This window comes from Ctenopharyngodon idella, chromosome 9, assembly GCF_019924925.1.
Source record: "Ctenopharyngodon idella isolate HZGC_01 chromosome 9, HZGC01, whole genome shotgun sequence".
NCBI lineage: Eukaryota > Metazoa > Chordata > Actinopteri > Cypriniformes > Xenocyprididae > Ctenopharyngodon > Ctenopharyngodon idella.
In genome coordinates this window covers 23,683,422-23,700,607 of record NC_067228.1, presented here as the reverse complement: position 1 = coordinate 23,700,607, position 17,186 = coordinate 23,683,422, and the positions used below count along the sequence as shown (strand labels likewise).

General features: G+C 40.8%; 1 protein-coding gene across 2 annotated transcripts in view; it reads left to right on the top strand.

Moving 5' to 3' along the window:
- nrp2b (neuropilin 2b) overlaps positions 1-16,323 on the top strand; it is an 87,088-nt gene extending 70,765 nt beyond the window's left edge. Inside the window, exons 12-17 of one of the 2 annotated variants that reach the window (XM_051906934.1) lie at positions 1,473-1,616; positions 3,991-4,256; positions 4,388-4,484; positions 6,040-6,072; positions 12,195-12,257; positions 14,366-16,323. In XM_051906934.1, coding sequence (XP_051762894.1) covers positions 1,473-1,616; positions 3,991-4,256; positions 4,388-4,484; positions 6,040-6,072; positions 12,195-12,257; positions 14,366-14,670 — 908 coding nt within the window. In that variant the 3' untranslated portion in view covers positions 14,671-16,323. Of the gene's footprint in view, positions 1-1,472; positions 1,617-3,990; positions 4,257-4,387; positions 4,485-6,039; positions 6,073-8,493; positions 11,928-12,194; positions 12,258-14,365 lie in introns of those variants that run through there. The other variant, XM_051906935.1, reaches the window with a different exon arrangement.
- Positions 16,324-17,186: the final 863 nt, after the last annotated feature.

Sequence of the window (17,186 nt, the reverse complement as noted above, 5' to 3'; positions counted from 1 at the left end):
TGAGACACGGTGCTCCATGTAGATGAGGCTGTCAGTGTCTGCATGTTAATAAAGCAGCAGCAGCAAGGCCAATCTGTGCACATACAGTAAGGCTGAAATCTGTGCACATACAGTACAGTGAAACAGGAATCTGTCACGTACAGTGAGACAGACAGCAGTCTCTTACGTAGAATGAAACTGGAAACTGCAGTGTACAGTGAGGCAAGAGCCTGTGCACATTCAGTGTAAGGCAGTCTTTCATATACAATGAGACTGTAAACTGTCATGTGTAACCCCTCAGGTCCTACTCGACATGCGATGTGCGGGCCTCGAACCCAGGTCTCCGGTGTGGGAGGCGGGCATGCTAACAAGGAGGCTAAAGACCGCAGCCCACACCGGAGACCAGGGTTCGAGGCCCACACAGAGCGGGGTGAGTAGGACCTGAGGGGTTACATTGGTGCCATGACTAGTGAGGACAGTGGTGGGAGTGAGTGTAACGGAGGCCAGCTAGTATGAGCTGTGCAGATAAACCTCACTGCCTTGCCTCAAGAGGCGCACTGGCGACTGACGCTAGCCCTTAAAGGCTGCAGTTTTTAGTGCGGGACTTGAGGCAAGGGAGTGAGGTTCATCTGCACAGCTTTTACTAGCTGGCCTCTGTTACTCTCACCCCACTAAACCTCACTCCCATCCGAGTCACGGCACCAATGTAAACCTTCAGGTCCTACTCGCCATGCACTGTGCGGGCCTCAAACCCTGGTCTCCGGTGCGGGAGGCGGGCATGCTAACAAGGAGACTAAAGACCACAGCCCGCACCGGAGACCGGGATTTGAGGCCCACACAGAGCGGGGCAAGTAGGACCTGAGGGGTTACATTGGTGCAGTGACTAGTGAGGACAGTGGTGGGAGTGAGGTTTAGGGGGGTTAGTGTAACGGAGGCCAGCTAGTGTGAGCTGTGCAGATAAACCTCACTCCCTTGCCTCAAGAGGCGCACTAGCGACTGACACTGGCCCTTAAAGGCTGCAGTTTTTAGTGTGCTACTTGAGGCAAGGGAGTGAGGTTTATCTATACAGCTCTTACTAGCTGGCCTCCATTACACTCACCCCCAAACCTCACTCCCATCCGAGTCACGGCACCAATATAACCCCTCAGGTCCTACTCGCCCCGCTCTGTGCGGGCTTCGAAACCCGGTCTCAAGTGTGGGAGGTGGGCGCGCTAACAAGGGAGTGAGGTTTATCTGCACAACTCTGTGAGACAGGAATCTGTGCACATACAGTGAAACAGGAATCTCTCACGTACATTAAAACAGTATTGCTTGGATAAAAACAGCACTAGTTAGGCTTAATTAAATAAGCTGTGCATTTAGACATATATGTATAAAGACTTTTTTGAAGCAGGAAAAGAGGACACATATAGTATGTGTGTGTTATGGGAGAGCCTACAACAGGGTCTGAGGTCATGGAAAATGAGTATGGTTTGCTTTTTCTCTCTTCCCAGCTCCCACCACTCTGTCATCTTTGGGTGGTCTGTGTGACTTTGAGCAGAGTATGTGTGGATGGACCCACGACCCCATGTCTGATCTGAAGTGGTCGTTGTATAGTTCGTCTAGTCCTAGTCTGGACCTGACATTGGGATCTGACAGTAAGTACATCTTAATAAAAGATATTGCATAGCTTAAAACAAACTAAAAAATGTTTGCACTAATCTCTTCAAATATAAACAAAAACATTGTGAATATTTTGGGATAGCATTGGGAATATCAGGAACTTTATGTGCTTGATTAATAAGAATTGTTGAGAAAATAAACAGGGACTGCAGAAGAAGGTCTAAAGGAAGTCTTGTAATGTATGTTGACCTACTGTGACCGTACTGCACAAAAGACATTTTTAGACCTTCCTTTGCCCTTGTCCTCTTTATGAATCCACACACATGCGCTTACCTCTCATTTTCCATCCATCCATCTCATTACTGGTGTGTAATTAATGTGATGGTTGAAATCTGGGAATAGTATCTGTCACTCTCTCAGTCCATCCTCGTTCTTCCTCTGGGAGTTTGCTCCTCTCTTCACATCCCTGAGCTTACCTGACCTTTATCAACCCTACGTGAAAAAAAAAAAAAGATGAGTGCTTCACTAATTCTGCATGCACACACACACATAGTTCTCCATGTCCTCACTGCTTTCCTGGAGTACTCTGCCTTGTGAGGCTGTTAAAACAATCCTGCGCTGTTTTCCATATGTCAGGTTTTAAAGAGAGTTCCAGTAGTCAAGAGGAAAGAATCCTCTCCTGTTTTAACCATTCCCAAACCAAGTGCACCCCCAAGCCCAAGGTTTTCGCCTCTCTCTCTCTCTCTCTCTCACACACACACACACACACACAATCTCTCTCTCTTTAATGCCAGGGGTGTCATGTCACATTCCTCACCTTCTCCAAACAAACTGTGTAGATCCCCTAAAGTAAAACTTCTAGATACTCAAGCTCGATTTTACACGCAGTTGGTTTCCAAAATGTGTCTGAATGCAATTCATAATTCTTAGCATTGTTGCAAGTAGTGCTTTACTACTGTAGCTACAGTCTTTCAGGTCAAAGGGTCAAGGTTTGGTTGGTAAACCCCAGCTTGTAGACGATGTAAGTACATCATCTGGGGCCAAAAAGCAACTTCCTCCATTGGCTGCCAGATTCGAGTAGATGTTTTGTATGGAAGCCTGTTTCTTCTCAGTAAAGGACAGAAGTAAAAAAAAAAAAAACAGATATGAAGTCACATTAAGAATTACAATTACAAGATTAAAAAGTCACAAAGTTCAAGGTGGAAACAGACTTCCATAGTTTTGCCAGTGATGTTTTTGCATATTTGTGTGGAGTATGTTTCTGGCTTCCCACCATCCTCAGACAAGAGCTGCTCAACTCATTCACTTTATAGCACAGCTCACTCCCATAAAACGATCCAACATCACAGTAAGCCGTGCAGATCCCATGGCTCCTGGAACAGCTCTCTGAGCATTCCAGAGTGTTCATACCCCAGTGTTTTAACCAGGAAACGGAAAAACAGAGGGCCAGAAAGGGTTAATACGCAGTCAGCCTAATTAACTCTAGGTGTAGAAGGTTCCACTTAAAAACAATAATCCCAGAAGTACCTTTCCCTGCCCTCTGGTTACCTCACAGGCACATCAACCTAAGCTAAACTGTGCCTGAGCTACGGTGAACTTTCCCTGTGAAAGGGTAATTAATTGTCCTATATGTATACCCAAGATCAAACAGAGGAAGTTCTTTTGCTTTAATTAAGTGCATAATCTATTTAGGCATCTCATAAAGGAACACCAGCGACAGCCTCATCTGATCTCTGATTTCAGTGCTGTATTTTCAATAAGTTTGGGATGAGAAATGTGTCAAAGTAGGACGAACGGAAATGACTATGCCATTTCTCTATACATCAGTGGAAGGTGGGAGCATTCGAATCATAGCTGAGGGAGAATGGGTAATGATGATAATTTCTGGTGCCATGCTGTCCAGTCAGATCACTCACAGAGTGTTTCCCAACCTCCTCTCTGATTGTTGTTTTCCGCTCTTCCTCTTCTCTCCCATCCATTTTTCTTCCGCTTTACTGAGACATCCACAGTGGGATCTGACAGAGATTGTGTTGTAAGGACTCTTTCCTCTGAAAACAGGGGGGATGTGCTTTTATGTCTGAGCTGATTTTCTGCTTCCTTCCCTCCATTAAAAAATAACGGTTCAATTATTTATTACTCAGCAACATAAAAAAAACATACCAGATTGTTCAGTGCAATGTAACGGCGAGAAAGAAACAGAGAAATTGAGAATTACATTTTGGCTTACAATGATATCACTAAGTAGGACATGTTCCTGGATCTACATCCTGGTTGGTATAGAGTTAAGGTTTTGGTTTAGGGAAATGAATAGGGTTGGGAAGTTGTTGGAACATGTTTCTTTGACAAGAATGTTGTCCCAAGACCAACAAAAGATGTTTAACATCAGCACTTGTTTCTTTCTCTCTACAGATTTTGGGAATTTCCTGTACGTGGAGGCGAGTCCCAAGTCAGAGCCGCAGCGCGCACGGTTAATGAGCCCATCGGTGGGACCCGAGCGCCGTCCCGTCTGTCTGCTCTTCTACTACCAGCTTCAGGGTGAAGGTCAGGACAGTCTCCGTGTGCTGCTCCGGGACGATGACCAGGAGGAGACGCTGCTCTGGGCACTGAAAGGAGACCAGGGGCCCATGTGGAGGGAAGGCCGCACCATCCTGCCTCAGTCCCCTAAAGAATATCAGGTGCATAGATACTCATCCGTGATGTATATATAATGATAAACATTGACTTCAGAGTAATACAGGATGTGAATTGATACCAGTAACAAAACGTACAGTCTTTAATTCTCTTTCTTTTGCTTTTAATTTGCAAGGTTGTCATCGAGGGCTTCTTTGAGCGAGGCAGTCAAGGGCACATCTGGGTCGACAACATCCATATGAGCTCCAGCATGGAGCTTGAGCAGTGTACACGTAAGTATCAACATCTGGATCTTTCTTTGTCTTGCTTTATTTATCTCTGTCAGCCATCATCCACCATATTTGTCACCAGGGACCAAAATGCCAAGCACCAGATGCAAGCAAAATTTGCTTTGACAAGTAAACAAAGGGGAATTTTCTTTAAATTTAGCCTAAAATGAAAATGAAATGAAATGAAATTACTTAAATAAAATAGGGAAAAAATCAGATTAAATTATTACATTTGTCACAGGGATTTGCATTTATTTTTATATTTTAAATATTTATTTATATTTTAAAAAACAGCAAAATAGTTTCTGTTTTTGGTAACACTTCATTTTAGGGTCTTTTAACTAGTTGCTTATTAGCATGCATATTATTATTATTATATTAATGCCTTATTCTGCATGACCTTATTCTACATTCTTAATTCTACTCAATACCTAAACTTAACAACTACCTTACTAACTATTAATAAGCAGTAAATTTAGAGTTTATTGAGGGAAAAGTCGTAGTTAATAGTGTATATATGTTCCCCATACTAGTTTTTGTCACATTTTGTCAGATGATCCATTCTGACCGCACTACTGTGGCTTTCCATGCCCATCCTACTCTTCCCATTCAAGCCCAAGAAAAAAAATTAATCACATAGAAAGTGTTTTTCAAGTGCTCGGCTCACACAAAAAGCTGAAAACTAGGCCACGCTCACCCTGTGGGCTCTGATCTCAATCTATGTTTCATTAGTTTCTTTTCCTTCTCCTCTCTTATTTGTAAACAGAGCTTTCCAGAGCCATGCCAGGGAATAACCAGGCAGGCCTGCTCTCGACGGTGTAGCTTTTCACAAACACAGAACAGACATTAATGTCGAAACAAAGCTCTTCGCTACACGGCCAGTCACTCACAATGCTATGAAGGTTATTTACTAAGCAAAACATTGCTTTTCCTCTGAGGTCATACGACTTATTATACCTAAACAATGATCAGCAAAAGTAAGATTAGTTATGAATCAAGATATTGATGTGAGCTGTCATTCAGTGGCTCACGAACACGTTTCCGCCACAGGCTTTGGGACTTGATCTTATTAATTAAAGCTGTTCGGTGTGTATGCGCCAGCCCCTGTGTCGCTGCCAAATCTGTCCCCTGCCTCTCTGCAGAGTTCCCTTTTAAAGCGACTACATTCCAAACATTCTGAACCGCCATTCTGTTTCTCTGGCAGTCTGAGTGTGTGCGCGGCACAGTTTGCCAAATGACATACAGTCCAATCCCATTCTCCTCCCTTCTTCACTTTTTCTGTCTTTTTTCTTCTCCTTAACCTCCTGTTTGTGATTTCAGACCCCTCTACAAAAATATTAAATATATTTAGCCAATCAGAAGGGCAGAATTCATAGCACGTAAGAATTCATTCTGTCAAGGAATTGGAGCTCTAGAGTCATTTATTCATATAATATTAATCACACTCAGTCATATGTCAGAATTCCATCTGCACTGTTGTTATTTATGTGAATATATTTTATTTGTGCCAGTTTTCTTTCTAATTTATCTTTTTTTTTTTTTTTTTTTCTCGTTTCAGAACCCTTCGCTGCATTCCCCCCTGAAATGACTGGTGAGTTTCTGGCATATTGTCATTTCCTGTGCCAATGTTTGTGCTTCCTGCTTGTTGCCTAGCAGCTTGCATCACCTAAAGTGCTTTTAATAATCATTGTAGTTTTGATTAAGCTTCACACCAGCAGCACACAGGGATTCTGTAGAGTCTGTTTCCAATCCCACAACAAAGTTTAAATGAGTCTGATTCAACACCGATTTTGTGTGTTTAGTTGTTGATTCAGTGACGTTGGTGTCTTGATGTCAAAGCATTACCGTCATCATGGTTATTGTCCTCACCATCATTTATTATTGTCATACAGACATTTGGAGCATGGGCTGTATCCCAGCATGCATCTGTAGCCTCACATCATGTGCTGTGTTACTGTATATGGTGTCGTCATGCTAAACATCATCAAATGTGGCCTGTAGATTCAGTTGGTGTATTACTCCTCATATGTCACCCCTTGACATTTCAAAAACATTTCTCACCAAGCTCTTCCTAAACCAAATTAATACATAAATAGCTCTATAATCATACTGTACATTAAATATGATCTCATTAGTAGTAGTAGTAGTATATAATAAGTATTACGGAGTGTCTATTTACACTAAGTGCAAATAGCGTCCCTTGTTGGCAAATGCTATTTACACTAGCTCCGCCCACCAATGTCTGGTTGGAAAAAGACGTGCAGAATTCAATGTCTTCAGTGGTGCGGAAGTAGCGAGTAAGGCTCGCAGACCTGACTTTTAATGCGATCGACCTAGTCACCTAGTGTAAATAGCACCTTTCACCTAGTGTAAATAGCATATCGCTAAGAAAATGCTGCTATTGTCACTTAGTGCAAATAGAATATATTGCTATTTTCAATTAGTGTAAATAGAATATATCGCTATTTTCAATTAGTATAAATAGAGTATATTGCTATTTTCAATTAGTGTAAATAGAATATATTGCTATTTTCACTTAGTGTAAATAGCATCTATCGCTAAGAAATTATGCTATTTACAGTTAGTGCAAATAGCCACTGCCTAATTATTATTGTTGTTGTTATTATTATTCTTTGTTTTTATTAATATTATTATTAGGAAATAATAATATTAATATTTTTCAATAGTAGTAAATAGTAGTTTTAATAATAATAGTAAATAATATTTTTAATTTTTTTTTTTTTTTGTATTGCACCTTAAATACATAAATTGCTATTCAAGGTGCTTCACAGGTCAGAATATAAAATGAAAAAAATAGACAAATCATTTTCCCTATGGAATTTTAAGAAACATCTGAGACATAGTTGATACAAATCATCACGGTGAACTCTTTTAGAACTATTTCAGTCTCCTGAAAGAGCAATATCTGAGCAGCAGCATTTTCCTCTGGGGTGACATTGCTCGAGTTGTAAACTGGCGAAAAAACATTCACAAATTTTCTATACTGACAACACTTCAATGAGAAAAGCAAAGCATTCTAATATTGATGGTACACCTTATCCTTGTATAAGCATTGTTCTGGTGGTGTGTGTGAGCTGCTGTGCTGCTATGGATGTCATTTGTTTATTCCCCAACAGCTGCATGATTGCGGTCAATCAGATTCAGCTGCAGTGGAATAATCCTCATACACTCCATTTTAAATGATTGTGGAGCGCACAAGCCCACTAATATCCAATTCCTTTTGTAACTAACTCCCCTTTTCTTAATTGAAATGGAAATAATTCCCAGTGTAAGTAGATTTGTTTTCCCATAGCAGTTCCCATAGAGTCAAAATTCCTAGATTACATGCGTGTTTATGCATAGACGAGGGGAAGAGGACATGGAGGGAATAGAGAGAGAGATTGGTGGAGGTTTGTGTGTGTGTCTGTGTGTGTACACATGTGGTGGGTGAGCAGTTTTCATGCACTGCTGGGTTGGGTTCATGGAAGACTTTGGCTTGAGGCAGATGAAGCTGGCACAGATCCATGCATGCAAGAAAACAGAACTTTCCCCCTAGATTGAAAAACTACAGAGCACGCGCACACACACACACACACACATACTTGCCAATATACCGCATTACAAAAGAATGGCTGAGAGAAGGTGCTGGTGTCTTATGACAAAATATGCTTTTATGACCTTCACATTTGATTGCATAAGAAATTAGCACAGATTCCACCATGCATCAGCACATTTCAAGTGAACTGTATCATCTGTTCACACCCCATAAAACACATGTCTGCATTCTTAATGTGATTTAGAAGGACAAAACTCTATCTGAATAATTATCGAGTCCCTGCGAAGGGGCCGCTGACAAGTGACGTGCATGTGCATTTGCGTGTCTGTGTTTGTTTTGTTTGTATGCAGCACCAAATCAGAGCAAAATCATTCACATACAATCCAAGATGGCTTGAAGCTATGCAGTCTGCATGCCTCTCTACCCCAAGCCAATTCTTCTGTGTCTCTCCACCAGGGGGAGCCTCACCTGGCTGGAGCGACCCCACTGTTGACACGACAGTGTCCCTGCAGCCCATGCCCACCTACTGGTATTATGTAATAGCCGGAGGTGGCGCCATTTTCCTCCTGGGCTGCGTCACGTTGGTCATGGTGCTGTGTTGCCATCGCTACCACCTGGCAGCCAAGAAGAGCCAGCACTCTGTGTCCTACCAGAGCACGTATACAGGACAGTACGGAAGTGGTGGCCTCAGGAATCTCGCCGGACCTGGGGTGGAGCCGATGCTAACGATTAGGTTAGAGAAGCAAGAGCCCTGCTCCCAGTGCTGAGACAACACCGACGAATCGCTTCCTCCCACTGTTTCACAAGGACACCTGCATGGTGCCCCTTAAAGTTGAGGATGAGGCGAAGAAGATGTGGACTGATATAAGCACCAGAGTTGTCGAGTTCTCTGTGACTCTTTTGTGGAGCTCCAGTGCTGGGAAGGAGGAGATCTGCTGTGCCGAAGGGACATCCAGCCAAAATCCTGACTGGCAGGGACCCCCTTTCCCCCTTCTCTCTCTAGCTGTATGTGTGGATGGGAACCTTACTGTGAAAGCTCTAATCTCCTGTTCATGACCAATCCTATTGTACAGTCAAAAGAACTCGGCAGCATTGCCAAACTCTGAGGAGAGCCTGCGAACAGCGACGGGAGAGAGGCGTCAGAACAAAAAGGAAAACGGGCAAACATTTCCTTGCATGTGTGCCTCATCTTATGTGCACATAGGAACACTCAAGGAGTTCAACAAGAAGCTTCAAAGAGACAAAAGCATGAATGTCAAACACTCTGGGACAAATGTTCTTGCTGGAGAATCAGGATATGTGCGGAAGGCTTAGGTACCACGTAATGTACTGAATTTTTAAACTCCTGGTACCTCCTTTGACTATTGAATGAAGATTCTTAAAAGCATTTTGAGGGCTGTTTGCCTTCTCAGAGAGTTCATTTTGAGTATCTGTCAATGTGTGTCTATATATAAACTCTTCTTTTCTGAAAGTCACTGGGGCTTTGGCACTTAGAGTACGTCTGAAGAGATACAGTATGTTTTCCGCCTATATGCAAAGGTCATATGACCCCGCCTTAGCCAGCCTACTCCTCTGATTGGCCGACCGACTGACACAACATTGGCCTTAAGACGCTTCAGTGGCATTGGGCTAGTTCAAGCCGATCACTGTTCTCATTTATTATTTAATCCTTTGGTATTCATGCTCAGCCGAGATCAACTTAAGTGTATATGCAGCTAACTGATGCACTGACTTTATTTTTATAGCCAACGCTAAAGCAGTGTGTGTATTTGTGTGTTGTTCCCCCAGAGATTTTGATTTACACATAGTCTTGTAAAAGAGCAGAAGCGGAGAGCTTTGTAAATCTGCCAAATGTTAGACGGTGCAGGAATGCTTCGCTAGCTGATTTTGCTTCAGGGAGTGAGTTGGCACGTTAGCATGTTAGCTGGAGCCCATCTCCAAGTCCACCTTCTATAGTGTCACTCAATACACCTGCTGATGTCTTACTGAATCATTAACCAACCTCTTATCTGTATTTTTAGATGTTTTTTTGCCGTTTTATCAGTTGAGTTTGATAACAGATAGGGAAAAAACAATTAGCATTTTGTTTTATTAGCATTATTTGCATATGACAATCTTGCTACAGATTTTTTTCTTTTCTTTAATGTATCAAAACATATTATATATGCAGGAGAACGTTTTAAAATGCACATAAAAAATTTTCCCTGTGTGCTGCGAGTATTCGCTTTATCTCTTTCATGTGCTACTTGAAACGTAGCGGTATACCTCTGAAAAAAAAAAAACATGCTATGGTCTGTCCAAGTACATAGTGTTCAGTGTTTTCTTCTGCACCAAACAAACACACAAAATAGGCGCCATCAGAGCTCAGGATGGAAATTCCCCCAACAAAACATTTTCCTCTTTACACATAAAGAGTCTGAGGCTTCATCCATTACTGAAAGCATCTGTCAGGCAGCCACGTCAGATTTTGGCTTCATCTAAAGCAACTGGGATGAAAGGAGAAAGTAAATCCTGATATCTTGTTATGTCCTCCATCTGGCAATAGGTGAAAATAATCCCCCATCACGGACGGGCTGGCCCTTTTCTCGCCCGTTTATCTGCTCTTCAAGAAAGAATGTGTGGGGAGATGGAGGGCGAGATCAAAGAAAAGCCTGCTTTAAATATAGACCTTCTCTGCAAAATCCAGGGTCTGAAGGGGTTTGTTTGAAACACAAAAGCACATGAAAGATCCTTGCAGACAGCCAGAGAGACCACCTGACCCGGCAGGCACATTGTGGAGCATTGTCTCCTCTTTTCCAACCTAATCCTCTATACAGTAGAGTGTGTTCTGGGGAGATGGGACACACGGCAGCTTTTCATGCGAGACATCAGTTCAGTTCAGTTTTGAGTCAGGTGGTCTCCGTTGCGCCGCCATATTACGAAACCTCTCGCTTATTTAAGGCAGATTTTGCGATACGCAACACGTTTCTTTGAGTTTCTGTGGCCCACCCACCCCAATTGAATGTGTAACAACACTAGTGTCAAAATTGTCTTGTCTCGTCTTTTTGTTTTGAGCAAGATGCATTTTTCTGTCCTGGATGTTTCATATGCCTGTATGATTAATGTATGAATTTATATCAAACTTTTAACTCAGACTAAACAATTGTGATTCTGTATGTTGTTTTTAGTCTGAATGTATTAATTTAATTTCATTCTCAGTTTTTCTCTTTACTATTTATTCTGAGTTGCTTAAAAGTGACATGTCAGCTGATCATAATATGTTTTTAAATTTATTTTGGTTTTTTAAAGGTTTCTTTGAACCATTTCATATTTCTAATTAGGTAATGGACCAGATTACATTTTCTTAAGCCTGTCATAAGCATTCTTACTTGGAGTGTCTCTGATAGTACCTGCACAAAACAGCATATGCTTTCACCCCTCCTCAGAGACAGAGACAGGAAAAAGAGGGAGACGTCTAAAGTGTCTGTCTGGAGAAACTGAATTTTAATGTGCAAAAAAATACTCCAGGTTGTATGCTCTGTATGTTTTGCTTAAAAAACAGGTGAAATATTCCACCTACAGAATTTGAACTTGATTAAATCAGTTCGGTCTATTGAAGTATTTACTCATGTTTACTTAACATGAATTTTTGATGTTCATTATGTCGACATTATGCTTAATTTGCATCAAGTTCTGATAGGTTTGTGGTTGTGTGCACTTTTTTGTCCTTTGTGAATGTGGGGCTTTGACCCTGCCATCTATATAAGCTTTTTCTTTCCTCTCTACAACGCAGCATTTTCAGCCTGTTTAAATACATACAGTATGAGGTATATTTTAGCCTGTTGAATTTCGTGGTCTTGGAAATGTTGTATGGAATGTTACAATAAAGTGATATTTTTCTACAAACTGCAGCTAAAGTGGTTTGCGCTCTTTTTTTTTATGGGATTTTGATGATTTGATGAGCTGTTTGTACCCAAGTCTGTGTGATCATCAGTGTACAGTTTTTGCTATTTATGTTGGCCATTTTGTGCTCACACATAGTACTGCTGTTATTGGCTCATGGAACAATAATGCACATGTTGTTTTCTTGGAATGTACCAAAAGAGCTTGTTTTCATGTAGCCTCGACTCAATTTGACATTGAGTGTTTCATTTGGGTTGTGTTTGTCTTCCAAACAGAGCGAAGACCTGAAGACCTTGGAAATAATCGTCTATTCAATGGCAGAGAGCGCATTGGTCAAGGTAAATCTATTCATCAACCTTCAAGCGTAGACTGGTGTATTTTAATAATAAACACAAATGGTGTCTTAAACCAGAAACAGAAAGTACACAAATGCGGATGTGAAAGCCTGGCCATTGTAAGCTCACATATTAAGACTTGATTTCAGGGAATATCTTAAATTAAGTTTATTTTGCTTGCTCATTGGCAAATATTCTAAATATTCTTATTTTCAGCATTAATCTAACAAAATTTAGTGAGCTTTATGAACTATATGCGAGTGGAATAAACAAAAAAATCAACTTAATTCAAAAGTTTGGGTTTAATATGATTTTTTATTATAAATAAATTGTTTTATTCTGCAAGAATGTATTAAATTGATCAAAAAAGAAAATTCGGTAACACTTTATTTTACAGTGCCGTAGTTACACGTTACTACATGTACTTACTATAGTAATAACAGTAAATTATGCATAATTACAAGTAACTAACCCTAAACCAAACCCTAACCCTATCTGTAACTTTATAGTAAGTACGTGTAGTTAATTAATAGTATTCAGCACTTATTTGAGTAATTACAATGTAATTATGGCACTGTAAAATTAAGTGTAACCGAAAATTATGTTCTTTTGAATTTTCTATTCATCAAAGAATCCAGATAAAAAACTGTATCACAGATTTGATAAAAAAAATATTAAGCAGCACAACTGTTTTCAACATTATTAATGATGAGAAAAGTTTCTTGAGCAGCAAATCAGCATATTAGAATGATTTCTGAAGAATCATGTGACAATGAAAGACTGGAGTAATGATGCTGAAAATTCAGCTTTGCCATCATAGGAATAAATTATATTTTAAAGGGGTGATATAATGCCACTCTTACAAGATGTAAAATAAGTCTCTGATGTCCCCAGAGCGTGTATATGAAGTTTTACCTCAAAATACCCCACAGATCATTTTTATAGCATGTTAAATGTGTCACTTTTTAAGGGTGAGCAAAAACGCTCCATTTTTGTGTGTGTCCTTTTAAATGCAAATGAGCTGCTGATCCTACAAAGAGGGCAGAGTTTCAAGAGCTTGTGTTAGCAGTGCCAATTACCTCATGCAGAATCACTAAAAATGTCAGAAACTGTTCAGCCTGTTATGTTCAAACCGGAGTCGGACATTGATGGAGAGACTCAAGAAATGACAACATGTAGAATGCAACAGGATGTTTCTGTATGGTTAGTTGATGAATTTATGTAGCTGATGTGGAGTTAACCATCTTAAAGTCATTGATTAGCATATTCTGTCATGATAATCTTTAAATCGCTTGTGTGGGAACTGTTGTAAGATCCTACAGAGCCAGAGAATATATGCTGCATGAAGATAGAACAGGTATTGTTTAGTTTAATTGCAGTTATAATTTATGTTGGCATCTTGCTTTTATGACATGCTATTGCATTTGTGTTATGTACTGTATTGCAATAACATGGCCTCACCTCCTTTGTTGCATGTCCTCGGGGGCAGAGTTTATGTAAATTTTAGGGTAAGTGATGTTACTAACCCGGGAAGAAGCTTGTTGTAGTCCCTACCAGCCGTTTGTTGTAGTCCTTAAACAGAGAATTCTTTAAAAGAAAATATCTCCCTTTGCTTTGAACTTTGAGCGTCGTAACTTTGCAGACGTTGTTTTTGCTCTAACAGCAACATCAAACACTAACTAAAGTTAAAAAAAAGTGAAATCGCAATGAACCACCCCTTTAAAATATATTAAAATGGAAAACAATTATTTTAAATTGTAATAATATTTCATAATATTACTGTTTTTTGATTAAATAAATCCAGGCTTGTGGACATAAGAGACAAACATTAAAAAATGTTACCAACCCCAAACTTTTGAATGGTAGAAAACCTTATTCAACACAATTTAATTTTCATTACTCCAGTAAATTTAATTAATTTTAAGTATGTTTAGATATTTTTACTGGAAATTTGGACAAAAGTACTGATTAAGCTCATGTTTTGCAGTGAATGGCATGTGAAGTCAGTTGCATTTATTTCAACCCCAACTGTTTTTTATCCAAAAGCCATTTAGGTCACATTGATACTTGCAAAATTCAATAACTGATAAACATTCTATTCCCATTTCCAGGGTTCCCTTTCCCTGACTGGACCACGCCCAACCCCTCACGAGAACCTCCGGTGACACGGTTCTCAGAGAAAGACAACGCCTGGCTGTACACCCTTGATCCTATCCTGGTCACCATCATCGTCATGAGTTCCCTAGGTGTTCTGTTGGGGGCGGTATGCGCCGGTCTCCTGCTCTACTGCACCTGCTCCTACAACGGCCTGTCCTCTCGCAGCACCACCACACTGGAGAACTACAACTTCGAGCTGTACGACGGCATCAAGCACAAGGTGAAGATCAACCAACAGCGCTGCTGCTCCGAGGCCTGAAGGAAGCCAATCGGGAGAGGCGCTCTGTCCGCTCGTGAACTGGTGCCAGCCTGATCCAAAACTGTGAATGGACCTTGCGCCGCTAATATAGGGCTGATCTCTTACCGGGATTGTGGAAGGATCACTGGGAGCGTAGAGGCTTCCTGTGGACAGCTCAGCTGGAGTGAAACATGATCAACACATATCAACCTAATGACTTCCCCCCCCCCCCCCCCCCCCCTTCAAAAATGAAAAAGAACTTTAAAGAAATGTATATTGATATAGATTTGTAAAGAAAAATACAATCTAATAATGCTTAATGGAAGTTAGAAGAGAGAGAGAGAGGCACTAGGACTAGAAGACAGACCGCTTGTGAAATCTCGGCCTCTATTGTGTGAACGCTGTGGCCTAGAATATTGTGGACATTTGCTTTAGTTTAGACTCGTGTCTTTTTGCTGACTTGCTTAAGTTCCCATCCCATCCCGTCTTTTGCCACTTTCTACAACTGTTTTGAAGTGTCAACGCCTCTTATGAATGTTTTATACATAAGTTCAGTCTGTTTGTAGCATAATGTTTTTGTTGTGGCCATTAGACAGTGAGGAAAGAAAACACGCTGTATTACATTCAGAAAAAAATCCTTTTAGATTGAAGTATTAGGATTGTCTTTTGTGTCTTTTTTTTTTTCCTTTTTTTTTTTTTTTTTTGCTTTTGACTGTTTGATTTCTAAGCATAGCGTTAAAGACCCTGTGCTGACAATTTCAAACTTATTTATCGCAACCTATGGATTGCTAAGGATTCAGAGCAACTGAGCTAAAGAGTGTTAAGAGAGTGGAAAGAGAGTGAGAGCATCTTCTGTTCTCTCCTTCTCTCTTTACCCTATTCTCGAAGGAACAAAGACTCAAGCTGGCAGAGCGACTTTGGTGAAGGAGCTGGAAAATCCCCAAGCCACTTTCATGTACAAACAATCGAGCCTTAAGCAAACTGTTTTGGAGGAGAGCCATTTTGAAACACCAGTCCTTGGGTTTAAAGCCACTGGGGCCTCGGAGGAGTCAGGCCTTACGCTTGCTTTCTTTCATTTCACCTGTCTGTTTACTCCATGGTTTATTTTGGGCTGCTGAAAATGAAGGCTAACAAGACCAGGTTTGGTGTAAGCCTGGGAGAAGGGTGAGAATTTCACAGAACGTTTCACCTCGAGGTGAAGAGAGCGATAGAACGGGTATGCGCATGGGGAAAGAGTGTGTAAATTTCTTTATTGTACCTCGACTGGCCTCTCGCTCCCCAGAGCCACGCTGGGAGTTCTGTTGACTTGTGGGTAAGCGGGGGGGTGAGGGGCTTGTCTTATTAGGGAGTGCGGAAAGCAGCCGGAGACATGGATTGTTCAGTTGTTGGGAGAGAGAGCGATGAAGAGGGAGAGATTGTGTGTATTCAGCTTGGTTTTCATTGGACTCTGTTGACTCTTTTCCAAGTGCCTTGGAGCTCTGGCCTGTTTTGGCTTTGCTGCAGAGCTGTGATAGTATTACCTCGTCTGTCTGGGACAGGAGGCCAACACCAAAAGACATGGAGATCCCGGCACTGGTCAGAACATTCAAAAATTGTTGTTTGTAGACTTTGTACAGAAAAAAAGGTTTTTTTTTATTGTTATTATTATTATTTAATAAAGTATGATTAACGATACATGTGACTGGTGTGAACTTTATTTTCATAGAGGTCTATCTGTCTGTCTATCATCAATCCATTTATCTGTCTGTCTGTCTGTCCATCCGTCCATCTCTGTTTATCTCTCTGTCAGTCTGTCTGTCTGTCTATCATCAATCCATTTATTTGTCTATCTGTCCATCCATCCATCTCTGTTTATCTCTCTGTCAGTCTGTCTATCATCAATCCATTTATTTGTGTGTCTATTTATCTGTTTGTCTATTTGTCTGACAGCCTATCAGTCTGTCTGTCTGTCCATCCGTCCATCTATCCATCATCTGTCTCTCCCTTTGTCTATCTATCTGTCTATCTCTCTGTCTATCAGTCTGTCTGTCCCTTTGTCTACCTATCTGTCTGTATCTATTCAATTCAATTCAATTCAAAATTGCTTTATTGGCATGACTGTAAGTACAATATTGCCAAATCTCTCTATCTATCGGTCTGTCTGTCCATTTATCTCTCTGTCTCTCTGTCCCTTTGTTTACCTATCTGTCTGTCTGTCCCTTTGTCTGTCTGTCTGTCCCTATCTCTATCTATTTGTCTATATCTCTGTCTATCAGTCTGTCCGTTTGTCTATCTGTCTGTCCCTATCTCTATCTATCTGTCTATCTCTGTCTATCTCTCTGTCATCAGTCTGTCTGTCCCTTTGTCTATCAGTCTGTCCCTATCTCGATCTATTTGTCTCTATCTGTCTAACTCTCTATCTGTCTGTCCCTATCTCCATCTTTTTGTCTCTCTGTCTATCAGTCTGTCCGTCCCTATTTCTGTCTCTATCTCTCTGTCTATCAATCTGTCTCTCTGTCTGTCTGTCTATCATCAATCCATTTATTTATCTGTCTGTC